General features: G+C 44.3%; 1 protein-coding gene across 1 annotated transcript in view; it reads right to left on the bottom strand.

Annotated features, from left to right (window-relative positions):
• The window catches only part of EIF5B (eukaryotic translation initiation factor 5B), a 67,720-nt gene that overhangs the window by 19,056 nt on the left and 27,708 nt on the right, over positions 1-20,956 (bottom strand). Inside the window, exons 8-12 of the mRNA XM_045005753.1 lie at positions 20,651-20,734; positions 17,440-17,526; positions 11,310-11,608; positions 9,768-9,875; positions 5,927-6,037 (exon numbers count right to left, since the gene is read on the bottom strand). Of these exons, the coding sequence (XP_044861688.1) occupies positions 5,927-6,037; positions 9,768-9,875; positions 11,310-11,608; positions 17,440-17,526; positions 20,651-20,734 (689 nt within the window). The remainder of the gene's footprint in view (positions 1-5,926; positions 6,038-9,767; positions 9,876-11,309; positions 11,609-17,439; positions 17,527-20,650; positions 20,735-20,956) is intronic.

The following is a 20,956-nucleotide window of genomic DNA, read 5'->3' as shown; positions in this document are numbered from 1 at the left end:
TCTGAAGAAACATTAGACAAGAAGTGTGGATGTGAACAGAGTGTCACTTTATCATGATAGAACATCATGTACAGTGGGTTAGCCATCAGGGTTCCTACCCTTCTGGCTGAGATGAAGACAAGGAACAAGGTCTGAGGGACAAATGGAGGAGGGAACAATGCCCCATATGTTCAAATGGAGGCTAAGTTGAGGTCCCATGGTGGAGCTGGCTCCTTGTCAGGAGGGAAAAGATTGAACAGGCCTATAATAAACCTTGTAGTGGAAGGGTGAGTGAAGACTGAAAACCCCTCAATGGGGGACAATGAAAATCAGTGATGGCAACTTGGTGAACCTCAATTAAACTCAGCAACAATTCCAGTGGTTTTTAAATTCAACAGGCAATCAAGAATGCATGCCAGGCAAAACTCAAAAGTAGGTATAGAAAGTGGCTGTACCAAGCTGGGAAGTGTTTCCACTTCTGCAAGTAAGTTTTCCTTCTTGAGGGTTTTAAGCTATGAAGTAGTACTCTTTATATCACTGAAGAGCGGTCTTGTTCTATACCAGAGAGCCATCTAGGAGGATGCTCTTGAGATGAAGTGCCAAGAGGTTGGAAGGGGTGATGGATCTTGACTCCTCAGTGAAGAGATCTGCTGATACCAGAAGATGGAGAAGCAGCTGTCAAGACATGCACACATTCTCTGGTAACCACACCTCTCTCTGCCACAGCAGTGCTATGAGGATGGCTACTAATTTCTCCTGTTTCAATTGGTTTAGGACCTTGAGCAGTAATGGCCTTGAGGGATAAGCCTATAGCAAAATTCGAGGCCAAGGAATGACTAGAACATCTCCTGTTGAGTTGCAGCTGTGCCCTCCTCTCAAACAGAATCATCTGCACTTTGTATTGGATGGTGTCGCAGAGACAGCCATCGCCAGATCAACCCAGGTAAAACACATCCTTCAGAATATGTTGCTGTTCAGCTCCCACTCAGAACTGAGATGGAAGTGCCAGCTGAGGGAGTTCGCCACTGCGTTCTGCAGTCCTGGTAGATAAACCTCTGAGATCTGTTTGTGGTGTGATATGCAGCAGTTTTATTCTGATGGGGCAGTCCCTGGTGTGGGTCAGGAAGTGCTGGCAAGCATAACAAACCACTCTGAGCTTGATAAGATGAAGGATCACTTCCTTAGGAGCCCATTTGTCCTGAGCTGTGAAGTTCTGAAAGTGCACATCATTGGGAGGCATCTGTAGTGATGATCCTCATGGGATGAGGATGCAAGAACATAACTCCCACACACACACCTTTTATGGATCCTTCCACCAATTTAGAGAATCGAGGACCCTTCGAGGTACGGACGCCCATTTGGACAGAGTGTGCATGGTGTAGACCATTCTCAGCCAGGTTCAAAGACACCAGGAGTGTAGTCCTGCTAAGAGTGCCACAAACGTACAGACTGCCATATGGCTCAGGAGTTAGAGGCAAACCCTTGCTGTGGTTTGTGGGCTCAGTTGTATTTAATCCAGTGTTGTGTTTAAACTGAATTGTTTGGTAACGCCAATTAAAGGAGTAAACTGTAGTATATACTGACCCCTTACAGGGTCAATTGACCTCTAATACCTGAACTGTCCAGTAGAGTGCTGGCCAGTGCAGAACACATATTTTTGAGGAAAATCTGGGATTGGGAGTGCGTTGGGGTCACCCTGCAAGTGGCAAGCAAGGCTGGTGGAAGCCAGTGTGTTGACTGGAGCGTGCTGGCAGCTAAACACAGACATTCACCTTGTTACCAGCATGCTGTTTGGCTGTTGGTGAGGAGCCCAAGTTGGGAGTTACAGCAGCAAAGCATTAGGCACACCAGGTTACAGAGCAGGTGGTGACAACCCCAGAATCTGACAGAAGCATAACAGTCTTATCCAGCAGGGAGGAAAGTGGTGCTGCTTCTTCTCTTCATGGCTCCTGTTCATCTGCAAGTTCCCCCTGTGGAACAGGATCCTAGGACAGCAGTTGTTGCTTTTGACATGTCCTCTTACATGATGGGACCCTCTAGAGCTGGTTGCTTTATAGGACCAATAAGCCCATTGAAAAGCGACATAAAGGAAGGGGACAGGATCCCAGGCTTGTTCTTGCCAGGCTTGCTGGGTATATGTCCGGCAGGGAGTATCTTCATCAGGCTGCACTGCAATGAGGAAGGCTGAAATGGGAAAATAGAAGGGCCTTGTATAGACACCTCAATCAGATGAGTTGTCATCTACCACATTCGTTGGAAGGGAAAGTGGTGCTGGTACCAGTGGTCGACTGGGTATGGGCAACCAGAGGGGATCGAATAACCACACAGGAACTGGAGGTTGAATCTGGTTGGTAGTGAGACGGTACCAGAGAACATGTCAATCAGAAATGCCTCTCAGTAACCGCAATGGGTTTGTGTGGAATCAGTGACTGCATTGATACCAGATGGTAGGTCAAGTCAGTACATGAGAAGGTCTCTCTTGATACCCTTGAGCAACGGTGACTCACGTTCTTCCAGGATCCAAAGATCCTTGTGGAAAAGGAGCCTGGACAGCACTGGGTACTCCAGATAAGGACCTCAAGCACATCGGGTGATACTGGAGATGGTACTAAAGTGCAATCTGTGTGCTCTTCTCTGCTGGCTAGGGAAGGTGGGGTACTGATGACATTTTTGGCTTAACCTTAGAGTCACTGTGCTTCAGAAGCACTGGGTGCAGTGCTGACTTCAGTGCCACTGCAGTTTAACAGACAGCTTCTCGGTATATGGCATGGTTTTCTAGTTGATGATTGTAAGCCGGGGCGTCCTTCGCTACCGCCGCCGGGGGGGGGTCCGTGGCATGCCCCTCAGGCAGGGGCGTCGGGGGGAGCCTCCCGTGGGCCCCTCTCGTAGGGGAACGCTGGCAAGTGTCCACGGCGCGCCCTCAGGCAGGGGAACGCCGGTAGCAGCCCCTGGCGTGCCCCTCAGGCAGGGGGACGCTGGCAAGCGTCCACGGCGCGCCCCTCAGGCAGGGGGACGCTGGCAAGCGTCCACGGCGCGCCCCTCAGGCAGGGGGACGCTGGCAAGCGTCCACGGCGCGCCCCTCAGGCAGGGGGACGCTGGCAAGCGTCCACGGCGCGCCCCTCAGGCAGGGGGACGCTGGCAAGCGTCCACGGCGCGCCCCTCAGGCAGGGGGACGCTGGCAAGCGTCCACGGCGCGCCCCTCAGGCAGGGGGACGCTGGCAAGCGTCCACGGCGCGCCCCTCAGGCAGGGGGACGCTGGCAAGCGTCCACGGCGCGCCCCTCAGGCAGGGGGACGCTGGCAAACGTCGACGGCGCGCCCCTCAGGCAGGGGAGGGCTGGCAAACGTCGACGGCGCGCCCCTCAGGCAGGGGAGGGCTGGCAAACATCCACGGCGCGCCCCTCAGGCAGGGGAACGCCGGTAGCAGCCCCTGGCGTGCCCCTCTAGCAGGGGAACGCTGGCAAGCGTCCACAGCGCGCCCCTCAGGCAGGGGGACGCTGGCAAACGTCGACGGCACGCCCCTCAGGCAGGGGAGGGCTGGCAAACGTCCACGGCACGCCCCTCAGGCAGGGGAGGGCTGGCAAACGTCCACAGCGCGCCCCTCAGGCAGGGGGACGGCTGGCAAACGTCCACAGTGCGCCCCTCAGGCAGGGGAGGGCTGGCAAACGTCCACAGCGCGCCCCTCAGGCAGGGGAGGGCTGTCAAACGTCCACAGCGCGCCCCTCAGGCAGGGGAGGGCTGTCAAACGTCCACAGCGCGCCCCTCAGGCAGGGGGACGCTGGTAGCGGTCTCTAGCGTGCCCCTCTAGCAGGGGAACGCTGGTAAATGTCCAGATCCACGAACCTCCGGGTCGGTCGGATAGACCGCGGCGGGCAGCTCCGGCTCCGCGGGGGTTGCCGGGTCCTCCGCCTCCCCGGAGTTGGCAGCTAGGTCGGGCGGAAGCGGCTCAGCGTCAGCGTTTGTCTCCGTCCGGGATGCCGCACCCCCCCCGGAGCAAAGGGCCCTGCCCTTTGTACTCCCCGCTCTGCCCCTCCCATAGCTGGGGACGAGGCAAGTGCGCCCTGGCCCCGCCCCCTCCGGCGGAGAACGCGGCGCGTCCCGGTCCGCCCTTCCCAGCGCCGGGGTCGGAGCGAACACGCCCTGGCCCCGCCCTCTCGGGCGGAGAGCGCGGCGCGTCCTGGTCCGGCTCGGTAGGGGGCCACCCCGGCTCCCTACATAGATGAATCAGGGGACTTGTCAGGACACAAGGTCTCCCAAGATCCAGACCGAAAGGGTAACTTTCCCCTTCTATTATCCTATTCCTCAGAACAGAGTCTCTTTTTTTAAAAGTCTGGGTGCTTCTTATAGCTCCCTTGGGTCTTTGCTTACCACAGCAGCAGTGATTCAGTTGCAGGGGCTCTCTGAGCAATTGAATCCAATTTACAGGGAGGTGACTTCAACCCCCTAGGTCTCAGGGAACACTCCATCAACAGGAGTTTTACCTTGTCCCCTTTTCAGATGTACTTTTAAAAATTTTAAGTGGATTTCTTGGGGGGTGGGGGGGGGAAGCTCAAGTGTCCATCACTGTTGGGGAAAAAGACTTGTGACAGGTCTGACAGGGATGGAAGCCCAGGATTTTGGGCATAATCCCTTACTTGAAGCTTTGGTTTAAGGTCTTCGTTAAAAAGGCCCAGACTGGGAAAACAAAACAAAAAAAGAGAAAGGGTAACCCCCACTCCCCAAAAAGCACAAAGTGTGCTAAATAACAGAAAAAGAAATAAAAGAACTGTCTAAAATAATAAGAAAAATAAGCAAAAGAGGTGGCAAACTACGTAGCTAGCTAAGGGACACTGATGTTCCATCTCGAGCCACAGGTGGCTGAGAAGGAGTTGTGGTGGGTCTGCCCTTCCCCCACATATGCTCATATCAGAGAATGAGGATTTCTAGGGCACAGAAAAGGACTCTGCTGATGCAAACTCCAATCATGAAGTGGAGGGCACATAAGGACACAACTTGAAGGAAAACTAAACTTTCAGAAACTATATTTGATGTAGCAAATCTTCCAGCTTTTTAGAAACCAGGATATTGCTTTGACAAGACAGATGAAGTTAGGATTTCTACTGCATTAAACCCAGCTAAAGGGAACAAACTGACGGCTTTTGCCATCTCAACCATCTAGTACTTCCTACGTCAGAGAAACAAAGTTCCAGTAGATTGTTTAAATGCTTTCAAGAATATTTTTGTATAAAACAACTTTTCTAAAAGTGATTTAATTTGCTGTTGGAGATTTCAAGAACAGCTCTCCTGCAACTTATGATTGTTCTTCATATTGGATAAAATGTACTAGGAGTGCATTTTTTAATATTAAAAAAACAGGTAGGTGAGTGATTTCTAGATAAAATCAAACTGCAAATATTTAATTTATGGGGAAAACTAATGTCCCTTGGAAAGTTACCTTCAATGGCAACATCAGTTTTCTAATATTGTGAATTTAAAAGTAAAGCTTGTTGCCTGTTAAACTTAGCGTGTGAGTGCATGCACTGAAATTAAGTAGAAACCATTTTAAAGCTCATTGAAGGAATGTAATAAAATATCTGAGTATATTTTAACTTCCAAGAGTATTCCCAATTTCTACCCAAATGTCAGATTTTTGTCAATATAGTCAACATATACATGCATAAATGCACTTTCTAGAATGAAGTAGATGACAGGAGGAGTTTTTTAAAAAAGATGGTAATTATAAATTGTATGGCAATGTTGTTATTCTAATTTCTGAATTAGAGTATCTCTTTAAAAAACAGTGAGAAGAATAAATTCAACCCAAATAACTAATATGTCAACTAGGTTTTTACATACACAAAAGCAGAAAAAATTGTTAGAAAATATCCCACCACAACATTTAGTAAGTAAGCAGATTGCTTTATGAACTTTTGGACCTCAATCTAAGGTCTCTGAAGTGTTGGTACTTACATTTTTCACCATCTTAGCTTGTTCATTAATGGCTTCCAGGGGAACATTAGTTGCTCCAATCTGCTGAGTGATACCACCTGCTTCACCATCTTGTACATGAGTATGACGGAGCTATAAAACCAAAGCAATAAAGGGAGTACCAAATGCACAGAGAAAACAATAGAAATAGGAACCTGCTTATAGAAGGGAATTTAAAATCATATCTTGGAAGTGTCATTAATTATTTCCTATTTATTTTGGGGAGGGGGGAAAGAGAGAGAGAGAGTGAGTGTGTTTAAACTATGTCTTTATTTAGGAAGCTGTAACACGTGTAAGAAAATAAGGATGGCCATACCGAGTCAGACATATGGTCCATCTAGCCCAGTATCTTGACTTCTGACAGTGGCCAGTGCCAGATGCTTCAGAGGGAATGAACAAAATAGGAAATCATCAAGTGATCCATCCTCTCATCCACTCCCAGATTCTGGCTATCAGAGGCTTAGGGACACCCAGACCATGAGGTTGCATCTCTGACCATCTTGGCTAATAGCCATTGACGGACCTATCCTCCATGAACTTATCTAATTCTTTTCTTTTTTTTTGGCCTTCACAAACAAGTTCCATGTGCTGACTGTGAAGAAGGACTTCTGTATGTTTGTTTTAAACCTAATGTCTATTCATTTCATCGCATGCCCCCTGGTTCTTACGTGATGTAAATAAGAAATTATTTCCCTCTTCACTTTTTCCACACCATTCATGTTTTTATAGACTATCATTCTTCCCTCAGACATCTCTTTTCTAAACTGAACAGTCGGTCTTTTTAATTTCTCCTCATATGGCAGCTGTTCCATACCTCTAATCATTTTTGTTGCCCTTCTCTGTACCTTTTCCAATCCTAATATATCTTTTTTGAAATGGGGCTCCCACAACTGAAGGTGTGGTGGTACCATGGATTTATATAGGGGCATGATTATATTCTGTCTTATTACCTATCCCTTTCCTAACGGTTCCTAACATTGTTTGCTTTTTTTTAAAATGCCACTGCACATTGAAATGATGTTTTCAGAAACCTATTCATGATTACCCCAAAATCTTTCTCTTTAGCGGTAACAGCTAATTCAGAACACATTATTTAGCATGTATAGTTGGGATTATTTTTTCCAATGTGCATTGTTTTGCACTTATCAGCATTGAATTTCATTTGCCATTTTGTTGTCCAATCACCCAGTTTTGTGAGATCCCTTTGTAACTCTTCACAGTCTGCTTTGGACTTAACTATCTTGAGTAATTTTGCATCTCGTCTGCAAATTCTGCGACCTCACTATTTACCTCCTTTTCCAGATCATTTATGAATACGCTGAACAGCACAGGTCGCAGTACAGATCCTTGGAGGACCTGCTATTTACATCTCTCCATTGTGAAAAATGATCACTTATTCCTACTCTGTTTCCTGTCTTTTAACAAGTTACTGATCCATGAGAGGATCTTCCCTCTTAGCCCATGACTGCTTACTTTGTTTAAGAGCCTTTGGTGTGGGACCTTTTCAAAGGCTTTCTGGAAGTCCAAGTACACCTCTACCCTGATATAATGCTGTCCTTGGGAGCCAAAGTCTTACCGTGTTATAGGTGAAACCGCGTTATATCAAACTTGCTCTGATCTGCCAGAGTGCATAGCCCTCCCGGAGCACTGCTTTACCGCGTTATATCCGAATTTGTGTTATATCGGGTCGCGTTATATCGGGGTAGTGGTGTACACTATATCCACTGGATCACCCTTGTCCACATGCTTGTTGATCCCCTTACAGATTTCTAATAAGATTGGTGAGGCATGATTCCCCTTTACAAAAAGCTGTGTTGACTCTTCCCCAACATACTGTGTTCATCTTTGTGTCTGATAATTCTGTTCTTCACTATAGTTTCAACCAATTTGCCTGGTACTGAAGTTAGGCTTACTGGCCTGCAAGTGCCAGGATCACCTCTGGAGCCTTAAAAAAAAACAACCCACCACCAACAAAAAACCAACAACATTACATTAGCTACTCTCCAAGAAATCTGGTACAGAGGCTGATTAAAGCAATAGGTTACATAGCACAGTTCTGCAGTTTCATATGTGAGATTCTTCAGAACTTTTGGGTGAATACCATCGGGAGTCTGGTGACTTAATACTGTTTGGCAATTTGTTATTCCAAAACCTCCTCTATTGACACCTCAATCTGGGACAATGCCTCAGATTTGTGACATAAAAATAATGGCTCACACATGGGAATCTCCCTCATATCTCCTGCAGTGAAGACCAATGCAAAGAATTCATTTAGCTTCTCTGCAATGGCTTTGTCTTCTCTGAATGCACCTTTAGCACAATGATCATCTAGTGGCCCTACTAGTGTTCGGCAGGGTTCCTACTTCTGATGTACTTAATAAATTGCTGCTAGTCTTTGTGACTTTTGCTAGTTGCTCTTCAAATTTTCTTGCCCTGCCTAATTATATTTTCACACTTGACTTGCCAAAGTTTATGCTCCTTTATTTTCTACAGTAGGATTTGACTTTACATTTTTAAAGGATGCCTTCTTGCGGCTGTTATTTAGCCATAGTGGCATTTTTTGAGTTCTCATACTGGTTTTTTTATTAATTATTTTATTTGGGGGTATGCATTTAGATTGAGCCTTTATTATGGTGTTTTTAAATTGTTTCCCATACAGCTTTCAGGCATTTCACTCTTGACTGTTCATTTCCCTTTAACTAGTTCCCTCATTTTTGTGAAGTGCCCCTTTTTGAAGTTAAATGCTACTGTGCGTGGTTTCTTTGACATTTCCCCCTGCAAGGATGCCAAACGTAATTACATTATGATCACTATTACTGAGCGGTTCAGATACATACACCTCTTGGATCAGAGCCTAACCACGTAATGATTATTGTATAGTCTCTGAAATTTACAACAGTAAGTTTTTGTTTAGAGGAACATTATTCAGCAATATAATCCCGGGCTCCCTATTTAATAGGGTTTACCATATTATAGAATGAGTACACTTACAATAATCATGACAGGTCATTTCTTGTGATTTTATTAAACTGAGTGGAATCTCTGATTACACATTTAACAAACCAGGCATGTCCATCAAATGCTAATATTAAAAAAAAATCGACTGGTGTGGTGATTTTTTTGCAGGTGAAAGTACTCTATTAAATAAATAGCAGACAAATAGATATTTGGTTACCATCTGTTTTACTGGGTACATTAATTTTCCCATAACCACCAACCTCCCTCCTGAGTTGGGCTACTTTTCTTTTTCCAACGGAAGGCTATCAGAAGCCTAGCTGCTAACTAGCAGACGACAGATTAATTCCTCACTTTGTTTTGTGTGACCATTTCTGCTAGAAAGCCCAAGCAAGATTCCAAAAGGATCATCTGACAATAAATATCAAATAATTTGTGATATTTGGTTATGAATTACAGCATCCCAGTACTCTTTAATGACTGGACATAAAGGCATAAAATCTCCTCTTCACCACAATTTTTCCAACATTTATCTCCATACATTTTCTATTTTTCATCCTGACTGGTGTAAGGTACCACTGAAACATTATCTTAAATAAGTTTTCCCTTTATTGTGCTCTATATTGAGGTTGCTGGTACTCTTCCAGAGCAAACCCTATTCCTCTGGGGTAATCTGTCTATACAAGTCCCTTTCCCAGCATGTCATATATGGACTTTTTTGGTTAGGAAAGTTATCTTGCATTGCATATTTATAAGCATTATAGGATTACTACACATTATTTCAAGCAGTAGCAGTTACATTACACTATTGAGAAATCAACTATTACAGAAACTTGACAATGAAGATCCATCACACACTGCATCTTACCTTATCTAGGATTTTGGTCTTTCCTGTGTCTACGTGCCCAAGTACACAGATAACCGGTGCTCTTAGCTTTTCAGTGTTTACATTTTTGTTATTTTCAATACGTCGTTTCTAATAGGAGAATAAAATAAGACACATTCAAAACTAGAGATTAATATTTAAAGTATTACAAAAAACAAGTGGAGAATTACCTAATGTTTCCAGCAGCACCTTAAGAAAAAGCTGGCAGGGTTTTTGCCCTCCCTCTCCAAGGCTTACTAAATACAATACTTCCATTACAATTCAATCTCCAGGGAGGGTTGGGCAGGTTATGCAGACTATGTGGACAGAATTTTTTCTAGTCCAAGTACAATTTGCATTACTGGACTCAATACATGTTGGGCTAGGTTGTTTATCTCCAAGCAGAACATTTGAGGTCCTGAGACTTGCAGTAAGGCTAGCCTGGCCTTTTGCCCAGCTTTTTGGCGCAGTTTAAAGATCAGAATTAAAGGTTAGCATTTTGGGAATCCAGGTCTAATTAAATTGACACAAATTGTTTCAGTTAGATGGCTTTCATCAGATTGTTGCTTTTAAAATTGCGAACTGAGAATGTTATCAGTTTCAAGTTATCCTACTAGTTATTCTTACTTTTTTCATCTGCTAAAGAATGGGTTTGTTAGGGATGTATAGCGAAGGTGTGCTTTGGGACAGGTAATAGGGCTTGTAGTGTGTTTTACTATGCATACATTTCAAATTGTCTTTACCAGTTGACACCAATTCCTAGGCATGCATAAATGAAAGTTAGAGTTTCTAAATCTATTGTGCAGTATGCCGAAGAAGGGAAAAAAGAGCCAACGCAAAATGTCAGTAATTGAAAAAAAAAACTAATAGCACAGAAATGCTTCACTGAAATACTAATAGCATTTACAAAGGATGGAGTGGACAGTGATGCCACATACTTCCACCCTTCAAGGAAGCTTTCCTCTGAAAAAAGGATACTTTTGAGCCTTATAGAAGGAAGTTCTACTCCTTGCAGTTAGCTCATACAACCCCTATACTGTGGTTTTAAGTCAAGATAGATCTAAGTGTCTAAATGCATTCATAAAAAAGAAGCTGTATTAAGTACTGTTGAAAATCTTAACTTTTTGCATAAAAATTATTTGTAAGTCTGTAGAGCACTGACAATCAGTTCATTGCAGACAGCTATGGACACATGCACTAATATATTGTTTGCAGTGTTGTTGTAGCCATGTCTGTCTCAGGATATTAGAGAGACAAGATGGGTTAGGTAATGTTTTTTATAGGACCAACTTCTGTTGGTGAAAGAGACAAGCTTTCGCGCTTATACAGACCTGAAAAAGAGCTCTGTGTAAGCTCAAAAGCTTGTCTGGTTCACCAACAGAAGCGATCCTATAAAAGATATTACTATGCCCACTCATAGATTAGCAGTTATGACAGTATTATTTTTAAAGTAATTTAGACAAGTATGGTTGAACGTCCACTAAAATCCCCAAGATTTTCATGCCACACAGATAAGCTTCTCAAGACAAAGCTGTGTCTATATACCTCAATTCTCCGCTTCGCTTTGTCATAAAGAAGCTCTTCTTTTGTACGATCATCATCAGAATCACATTCTGAATCGGAGCTTATTTCTTTGCTTGGCTTTTTCTCTAGCGATTGTTTTCCAACAGCTTGAGACTCTGTTTCTCTCTCATCTGAAGTCTTTTCATCTTCATCTTCACTCCCCTCACTTTCTCCATCTTCAGACTCTTCACTCTCTTCCTCCTCATCATCATCATCCTCTTCCTCATCTTCCTCTTCCACTTCATTGTGTTCCTTGACTTCAATGTGGACAGGTTTTACCTCTGGCAAGAGGAGAGAAAACTGAAGTAAAATACTCTGTCAAGATCACATCCCCAAAAACCACCATAAGGAGTAGCAGTAACTGAGATCAGGTTTCATTGTATAAACAGAACATGGATTAATTCTGGTTTATTTATGTGAAGGAATAATTCAGCTGCATTAAGTATGGGAATAAACTTCTAAATTTAGAGCCAGTCAAAGCAGCATACGTGAAAAATCAAAACAAAGCACTGCAATACAGTCAGTGCACCCACCAAGAATGATCCCTGCTGACCTAACGAGCCCTTTTCCAAATACCTGGAGTAATAAGATGTCTCAATTCAATTACACACCATGCACTTCACTTATAAATTCACATACAGTCAGTGCAGGCAAGAACTACTCCTGGGGGAATTCTGCACCACTGCACACGTGTAGAATTTATGTCCCCCACAGATTTCTTTGCTTTTCTGTGGAAAAATGACTGACGGGGAAGCCACGGGAAGCCACAAGAGTGCTCACGCGATCCTCCCCAGCAGTATGTTTTGGGTGCCTAGCGCAGCTGGCAGAGAGGTAAGTCACTGAGGGGCAGGGAGTGGGACTGGAGAATACCAGTGGCTCCTACCCTGTGTTGGGCTCAGCTGCTAGTTCTGTCTGGGCAAGATGTGACTTCCTCTTCCCCTGCATGGTATCTGGGTCAGACCCACCCCCAGATTTCTCCTCCCAGCTGCAGGAAGCTCTGCAAACTGCCCCCTTCCCCGCTTCCTGCACCCATTGTTCCTCAGATGCAGGGGGAGGGATCCCTGTAGAGGGAGATGCTCCCTCATCCACCCAACCCCCATGCATCCAGACCCCCTCATACTCAGAGCCACCCTCTCGCATTCAAAACAACACCCCTCCCTCCCCCCAGATCAGCCCCAACCCCATCAAGCCTCCTGTACCCAGATCCCCACCACACCAAGCCCCAACCAGCTGCACTTGAATCTACACCCCATTGAGCCCCTCTCCCCCAGCATCTGGACTCCCCACTGAGCCCCCCCCCATACCCAGCTCTATTCCCCGCCACACATACCCCCGCTGAGCCCCAACCACCTTCACCTGGATCCTTCTGCAGAGTGCCATTACCGTTACACCCAGAATCCCCTAACAAGCCCCTGTGCAGCCAGATCCCTCCTGCACCCAGATCCCCCACTGAGACACCCGCACCCAGACTGCCCCACACAGAACCCTCTCAACTCACACCTGGATCCCCCCACACTAGAATCCTTCCTTGCTGAGCTTGCCTGTCCACACCTGGTGCACCTGGCACAGAGGAGCAGGGCCCTGGAGTGTTTCTGGAGCAGGCCTGGTCCTTGCGCTGTGTCAGGGTTGGGTGCAGAATGACAGCTGAGTCTGTGTCCTGGGTCGGAGCTGCACAGTGATCTCCCACCTCTGTGCAGCCAGTGGCCTGTGCTCCCCAATGCCATGCTGGAGTCGCCACATTTATTTGACAAATTTTCCAGAATCTTAAAATACTGTGTGCAGAATTTTTAATTTTTTAGTGCAGAATGCCCTAAGGAGTAAAGAACTAACACTCCAAATCTAGCAAGTTCAATTTGGAGTCAATTTTTCATTAGAAAGATGCTTTTGAAAGTTTCTAGAACTCAAGGAATTTGTAATTAGTGTAGAAGTGACTAAATATTTACAAACATTGTCAAGACTGTAAAACATTTTAAAGATCGTTTAAAGAAAATGTACATTTTCGAGTAGAATGCCCCAGTAAAGGGAGGTTTCTTACCAGTTACAATTTCTTTAAAAGACGCCTATGTGTATTCATACTTGTGGAATACGACACTCCCCCTTGGAGATGAACTACAGAGCTCTCTTCAAAGCTGTGTCTGCTGGAGGGGTGTGCAAGTGCACTCTTGTGACACTGACATTTGAAGTCTGAGGCTGTATAAGGGAGTGCACCCCCAACCCTCTTAGTGCCTTCTCTTAACCAGAGTCCTAAGTACATAAAGAAATCTCAGATAGAGGAGGTGGTAGGCAGGAAGTGTGGATATATAGAGGAGACTTAGAGCAGCTGTTACTAGCAAGCAACCTCTTTTTTCAGGGTCCTATGAGCTTTCTTGCTCATGGGAGATTAGCTAATAGTACTTCCCAGGAGGAATCTGGGTGAGGAGTTTATCCCAAGCTATGCATTGTTGAACCATTCTCCCAAACAGACCACTGGATCATGATGTAAGTATAAAGAGCAGTGCCTGGAAGTGGGACACACCTAACTTCACATTGCTCTATGTAACTCCACTAGTGAGTTGTGCTTAACATATTCCACACAAGCTGCAGTGTCTCTACTCAAGTAAGAGCTTAGCTACACTTGCGAGTTACAGAGCAATAAAGGAACTCCCAGCGCACTAGCTCACTACCCGTCCACACTGGCAAGGAACATAGAGCGGTCTGACTCCGTGGCTACAGCGCTGCTGGTGCTCCACCTCGGCGAGTGGAGCTGGAGCGCCCCAGCATCAGTGTGAACGAGGTGTTGCATTACTGCACTCTGATCAGCCTCCAGAAATGTCCCATAATCCCCTTAAATCAAGTGGCCACTCGTCATTGTTTTGAACTCGCTGTAGGAATGTGGATATGCCCTTTCAAAGCCCATTTCTGAGAGCCAGTTGCTTATCTGCTCCAGGACAAAGGAATGCTGCTTGCTTTGAGTGAGAGAGAGAGAGGCGGGGGGGGGGGGAGGAAGAGGTGGTCTGCTGCTGTCTGAACTTACCAGACAGCATGCTGACCCACTCTCATCAGCCCCCCAAAAACCCACTCTCTCCCCCTCCACATACATACATACAACATGCTCTATCATACTCCACTCCACCCCCCACATTTGAAAAGCACGCTGCAGCCACTTGCATGCTGGGATAACTACCACAAGGCACGGCTCTCTGTGGTGTTGCAAGAGCTGCTAATGTGGCCATGCCAGTGCGCTTCCAGCTGAGAGTGTAAACACTCGGCAGCGTTTTCCCTGCTGTGGTGTCCGAAGGTTGGTTTAACTCCCAACGCTCTACAACTGCAAGTGTAGCCATGCCCTAAGTCCTCAACCCTGTAAGATACTGGTCCTTCGAGTTTTATACAGAACTCAGATAATCTGTGTAGAGACCAGCTCTCCCTGACAGCTTTACCCGCATGCCTGTCTAATGGGTTTTGTTTACCTGAAGTAAAAACAAAGGGCTCTTTTTTCTTATAAAGTATGACAATTTATTTGGCCTGGGTGGGCATACGGTCGTCTCATGAGTCACAAATAACTCTTTAATGTGTCTCCTGTGGCTCTTGGCAGCACATGATATTAAACCACTGTGATTTAACTATTAACCAGACTATGTTATTAACCAATCAAGATGCTTTTACTATGTCATTAGCCAACTGTAGTTGATAAAATAGTAATACTTGGTCAGTCATTTTGCAAACCTAAATATTTTCCTTGTCATTCTGTTTAAATATGAATATATATTACTATAGTAAATGAAACAATGAATTCACACTACTGTGGCTCTTTTGGATAATGCTGATTGCTAATTTAGCTCCTGAACCTCTGAGGTCTGATTTCAGAGTAGCAGCCATGTTAGTCTGTATCCGCAAAAAGAACAGGAATACTTGTGGCACCTTAAAGACTAACAAATTTATTGTAGCATGAGCTTTCGTCCGAAGAAGTGAGCTGTAGCTCACAAAAGCTCATGCTACAATAAATTTGTTAGTCTTTAAGGTGCCACAAGTACTCCTGTTCTTTCTGAGGTCTGAGTATCACTGGTCTAAGAACACAAGAGGAAAATATACTGGCTAAGGTGGAAGCCAGATACCACTTAAGATAGGAAGCTATTGTGAGGTCTAATCACCACTTTCTTTGGGCACTACTGCACAGGGAGGAGTAATCACTAGACTCACAGCTCATCAACTCTTCTCACTGATGTGGTTGCTCTAAAGAATGCTGTTTTCAAAGATAGGTTTTCTAAGGGAACATCCCTGACAGATTCAAAGGGAGACCTCCCCCTAAACTTGGTGAGCACTAAATTTAAATCCAAGGAATGTGAATGTTTCTCTTGCTGGGGAAATGTAAATCCTTTAAAAAATCTGGCAACTGTAGGATGGGAATATATTTTTCCTGCCACTGGCTGGTGACTGGCTAAGAAAGCAGTAAAGTGGACTTTCAGAGAGACTAACGAGACCTTGGGACTGGAGGTGCAACAAACAGTCCAGTACCACAAAGATGCCTGCCTTGATGGGGTACGACTCTTACTGCTAGACCACATCTTTAGGGGCTAAACCTAAGGATTTCGGTATCACGGCTGAGAGGCAGAGGCTCCCCTTCTGCTCTCTGCAGTGACAGAACTGAGATGGCTGGGGCTATGCTCCCTTTGTGCCTTCAGATGGTAAATATCAACATCACAAACGGGCACAAACACCCCAGCCTACCCCACCCACAACAGATGTGGCTTTGAAGAGGGTCCCACAGCTTGTTGCCAAGGGGTGCCACATCCCCCAAGAGAAAACAAGAATTAACAGTCATGGTTTGACTAGGACTGCTTTGGATGCTGGGAACTGTTCCCAAGTATTTAAGCTCTGCCAATATCCCAAGGACTGGGCAGCTGAAGGCAACTCCATCATTGCTGCATACATCACCTCTCCAGCTGCTCAGGCAATATGTGAACAGCTTGTTGCTATCCTGCTGACTGCCCACAAATATGCCAGTTCAAAGCACCAAGCCAGCCACTTCATAGCTATTCTCAGTGGGAGCTCAAGACAGCTACTTCCATTGAAGCACAGAGGCCCAATGTAGGTTCCAGGGAATATGTACTCTACACTCGTGAAAAGGTAGCCAAGTGGGGAGAATTCTGTATTTGGCAGAATCCTTCCTTCTAGATGGGAAACAAGAGAGCAATGCTACAGGGCTGAGCAACACAGACATGATTCTTTCATTATTTCTCTACAGCGGAACAGCTTTAATAGGAGAGTGAGGGAGCCCCGCATCAGAATCCCATAGCTCATTGGTAAGGGCACTCACTCACCTGAGAAGTGTTAGATACCAGCTCAAATCCCTGCTCCTGTTCAGGCAGAAGGGGAGCTTGAACTGAGGGTGTCTCATGCCCCAGGTGAGCACACTAGCCACTAGCTAGAAGTTCTGAAGGAGGTCATCCTCCTCCTCTCCCATTCCTGGCCTTCTTGCAAAAAATAGTGTAAGTGCCTAACAACAAGAGAGGGTTTGCAGCTGAAAATCCCAAGCAAAGGGAGGCATCTCCCTGAAGCCTGGACTTCGGACCCTATCTCTGAGAGGGGGCAAGGCTTAGTATACACCCCTAAGCTTGGCATCTCCCATTGGGTACCTCAGGCAAGGAGCCACCAAGCTTTTGTGAATCCCATTGTGAAGTACCTGTCTCTCCCCATTCATTGTACAGGGAGCCTAGGCCACAAACTCACTTAGCGTTTGTGAATCGCAGTTATTTCCCAGGCGCAAAGACAATCAGTGTCCCCACATCTAAATCATGTTGTGAATCTAAACCTAAATCCCCTCACCACCACCACAGCAAACACACACACACACCAACAAAGACACTCACTGGACAGGATTTTGAATAATTTCTAAAAGTTGTCAATCATGATAAAAATCTTAAACTCACACTATCACAGTTGCTTTATCGTTCTCCTCTTTTTCTCCGGGGGGGGGGGGAGGGAGAGGAGGGGTTGAGACAATTCTCTAACTAGAGATAGGTAGATGGATCTGATGTGGTCATAATAATCAGCACATACCGTTAACTAACGATGTTAAACTTGTCCTGGATATCAAAATACTACTAGACCTCTATTTACTCTCTCACACACCCACCTTTTTCTCTCTCTTCATCACTGACCATCGCTTCCCAGTCATCCAAACCCGCATCTGCCATTTCTTCTTCCTCCTTTTCTTCTGAAACTGAAAGAATGCCATATATGAATAAGTCTTCACTAGGATTACAATATCCATGTTATATAAAGTGCAAGAAATACCAGCAGATGACCAAAATGATGAGGAAAAGAAAGAATACTTCAAAGTGAAAGAGGCTTTTGATGCCCATTTCATGGGCAGACAATAGAATATATGAAAGGGCCAAATTTAATAAGAGGTGCCAGGAAGAAGGGTGGAAAACAGCTGAGATTTATTACTGCAGTTCATAGTCTTGCTCCAGTGGAAAAGGAAGCTCTAGCAGCCACTTGGGCCAGTGAACAGCTCAGTCCATATCCGTTTGGCTTGAATTTTAACATGGAAACAGCCCACAAGCCCTTAGAGGTATTATTGGGTTCAAAACCAACAGGATTAACATCCCCTCTCTGATTCACAGATTTCTACTACAGCTGATGAGATTTGTTTCCCCAACACTGACCACATACCAGGGAAAGCGCTGCAGCACATGCTCTGTCTAGAGCCCAAACTGAGCAGTGTAATCTTTTGTAACCTTTATGCTGAAATGTTCCCAATATTAAGCTGTTAAAGATAATGGTGCAATAAAACTCAATTTAGTTTTGAGGTTCAAGCTTCCAAGTCAGTTACAGAAAATGTATTCAGTAAAGGACCACTAAATGTCACTTTGAATGATACAATCAAACTTTATTAAAAGAAAAAATGATTAGTTAAGCAAATATGTAAGTAATACCTGCATGCCTAATACCACAATTATACTTAATTTCAAAGATGAAGTGTATCAATGGAGTTATCAATCTATTGATAAGAGTGATGTACAGCCTTACAATCCTGGAAACTAATGGGACCTTTTTAAAACAATATAAATTGGAGCTTTCCTGCAATTTAGCAACACTGCTATTTTTATATTCCATTACACTACTAATTAACATTAAACTGCCTTTTAGCATAATTGTATTTCTACCACCTTCTTACTGGCTCTTTACACATTAAGCCAGCTATAACCAAAACATAACAGTAATATAACCCTGGGTCATGTCCTTACTAACTCTTATTTTCCCATAACTTCTCACACTAACAACTTCAATTTCTCATACTCTCCTAACAATGATGTTTAGGTTAATTTAGGCCCCAACTTCTTATTTCTTAACTTGAACCATCCTATAGGCTTCAGCAACCACCAAGAAGAAGAAGAAGAAACAGCTTTAGGAGAAAGATGTCAAAGTCTACATAGACCTTGTTCTGGCAGCAATTCCAGCATCTGCCAGCCAACTTTAGCAAACAGAGATGAACAATTAAAGGATTAGACTTGCCAAAGAGGGTGGGAGGGGTTGAAGGAGTCAACTTCCAACAGACCTACCACCACATTGGCAGGATGTAAATGACCTTCACACATGGCCAATGGCCTGCTTCTGAAAGGACAGAGTATTCTTAGCACTATGGTACTTCAGAAATGGATGCTCTCCAAAATCCATGGGGGAGAGCAAGGTATAAACAAGTGCAGGACACAAGCAAAACAATCTGTATAGAGACCTGGTCTGAATAGGCAAATTCAGATCTTTGTAGATGGCTGCGAGATACATAAAAAGGGGAAAATGAAAAAACACCCCACGCCAGAACCATTTCTCTCTACTAAGACATATGACAGACCATGGCAGCGGGTAGCCACAGATTTCTTTTTCAGGAAAGAGACATACATACGTGTTTGTAGTCAATTCCTTCTCCAGATATATTGATTTGGCTATACTTGTACAGACCTCATTCAGCACAGATCATCCAAAAACTAAAATCAGTATCTGCAAGACATGGAGTTCCTGAAGTCCTCATGTCTGATAATGGGCCTCAATTTACCTCTGAAACCTTCCTAGCATAAGGACTCTGATTTTGATTATCATACAAGTAGTCCACATTACCCTCCAGAGTAACAGGGGGATGGAGAAAGCAGTTAAAACAACTTCTTCAAAAATCAGTGGACCCATATAAAGCACTCCTGGCTGGTCAACAAAACTTGCATCTGGACTTTCTCCCTTAGAACTTCTGATGGGAAGATGACTAAGGACACCTTTACCTGTTGTACCAATGCAGGTTAAACTTAAGTGGCCCAACCTGAAGGAATTTTGAAAATGGGATGCTGAAATTTAAGTTTTGTTACTGCTGAATTTTTATGATTGGCACAGAAAAGAACTACCTGAACTGAGACCAGGGAACAAAGTTTGGCTCAAAAACTCCCTGATTTTTGGAATTGTCCACAACGTGTAAGAAACTCTCAGATCCTAAAGGGTGAAGATTCCAAAAAGGACTTCTCCAGAGGTATTGGATTCATCTTCAACATTTCCCAACACAACAAAGAGGATCTGGGACCTGCAGTTACTCTGTCAGGATGTGTCTCGCCTCCATAGGAGGACTCCATGCACAAACTCAAAAGATGACAGAACGTGGTCTGGAAGACTGATCAGACTCTTTCAAACACTTGGATCTTTAGAATACTCCTCAGGACTACTAAAATGCAATTCATAAGTGGACACAGTAATATAAATAGTTTTAAGGAATTTGAATTTTTTTTGTGAATTGTCTGTATATACACACATATTGAATTATAATTTCAATTTTAAACTTTTTTATTATAAAAAAAGGAGCTATTGAGTGGTTATAAGATTCCTGGTCCTCCATAGTAAGGACTATGGACCAGGATGTGCTACAGCAGCAAGTTTAAAAAACGTAGCAAGCTGCTTAGAGCATGGCTCTTTATTGTCCTCACTCTATTACTCATCAAAAACATTAAGGTGGATCACTTAGTAAAGGACAAGCATGAGTTTAATACTTCCCATTACAAAGGCCACATCTTAAAAGCATTGTTTTCTGCACACCAGTGGAGTATATTTCTGCCCTACACCTGTTTAGTTTCTCAAGCCAAACCATACAAACTGCTCAGCATTTGTGAAAACAAATCCTTTGGAATCTAGTCCTCCTGACAATGAGAGGACCAATAAAAACCCCAAAAACCTCTCTGGCTCCAACTCTCCCAGTAGTGCAGGTGAGAGGTTTCTGAAATTTCTAATTGAGAATATTTTAAATTACTATGCCAGGCAACATATGCTTTATTAATGGTTTTAGTTGATTGTTTAATATTACTACCAACCTGGTTCAGAAAGAGCAATCTCTTCTTGTACTGGTGTAACTGGTTCGACAACTTCTTCCGTTGGAGAGGTCACCTCCATGGTTTCTGAGATTGCAAGGAAATAAACAAAATCACTGCTATATTGCCTCTGAGAATAAATGCCTAGAGGGATACTATCAAGTTGGTTAGATACATTTTACCACTGGATACCATTTTAAAGCCAAACTATTACCAAGAAAACAGAATCACCACTATATTTTAGGAAGATCTAACCAAAATGCATAAACTTGTTGATCTAAAACAGAAGGTTAAACAAACAGCTCCCAA

Source organism: Mauremys mutica, chromosome 1 (assembly GCF_020497125.1).
Source record: "Mauremys mutica isolate MM-2020 ecotype Southern chromosome 1, ASM2049712v1, whole genome shotgun sequence".
Classification (NCBI taxonomy): Eukaryota; Metazoa; Chordata; order Testudines; family Geoemydidae; genus Mauremys; species Mauremys mutica.
Note: the sequence above shows the minus strand (reverse complement) of the source record. Positions and strands in the feature narration are given on the sequence as shown.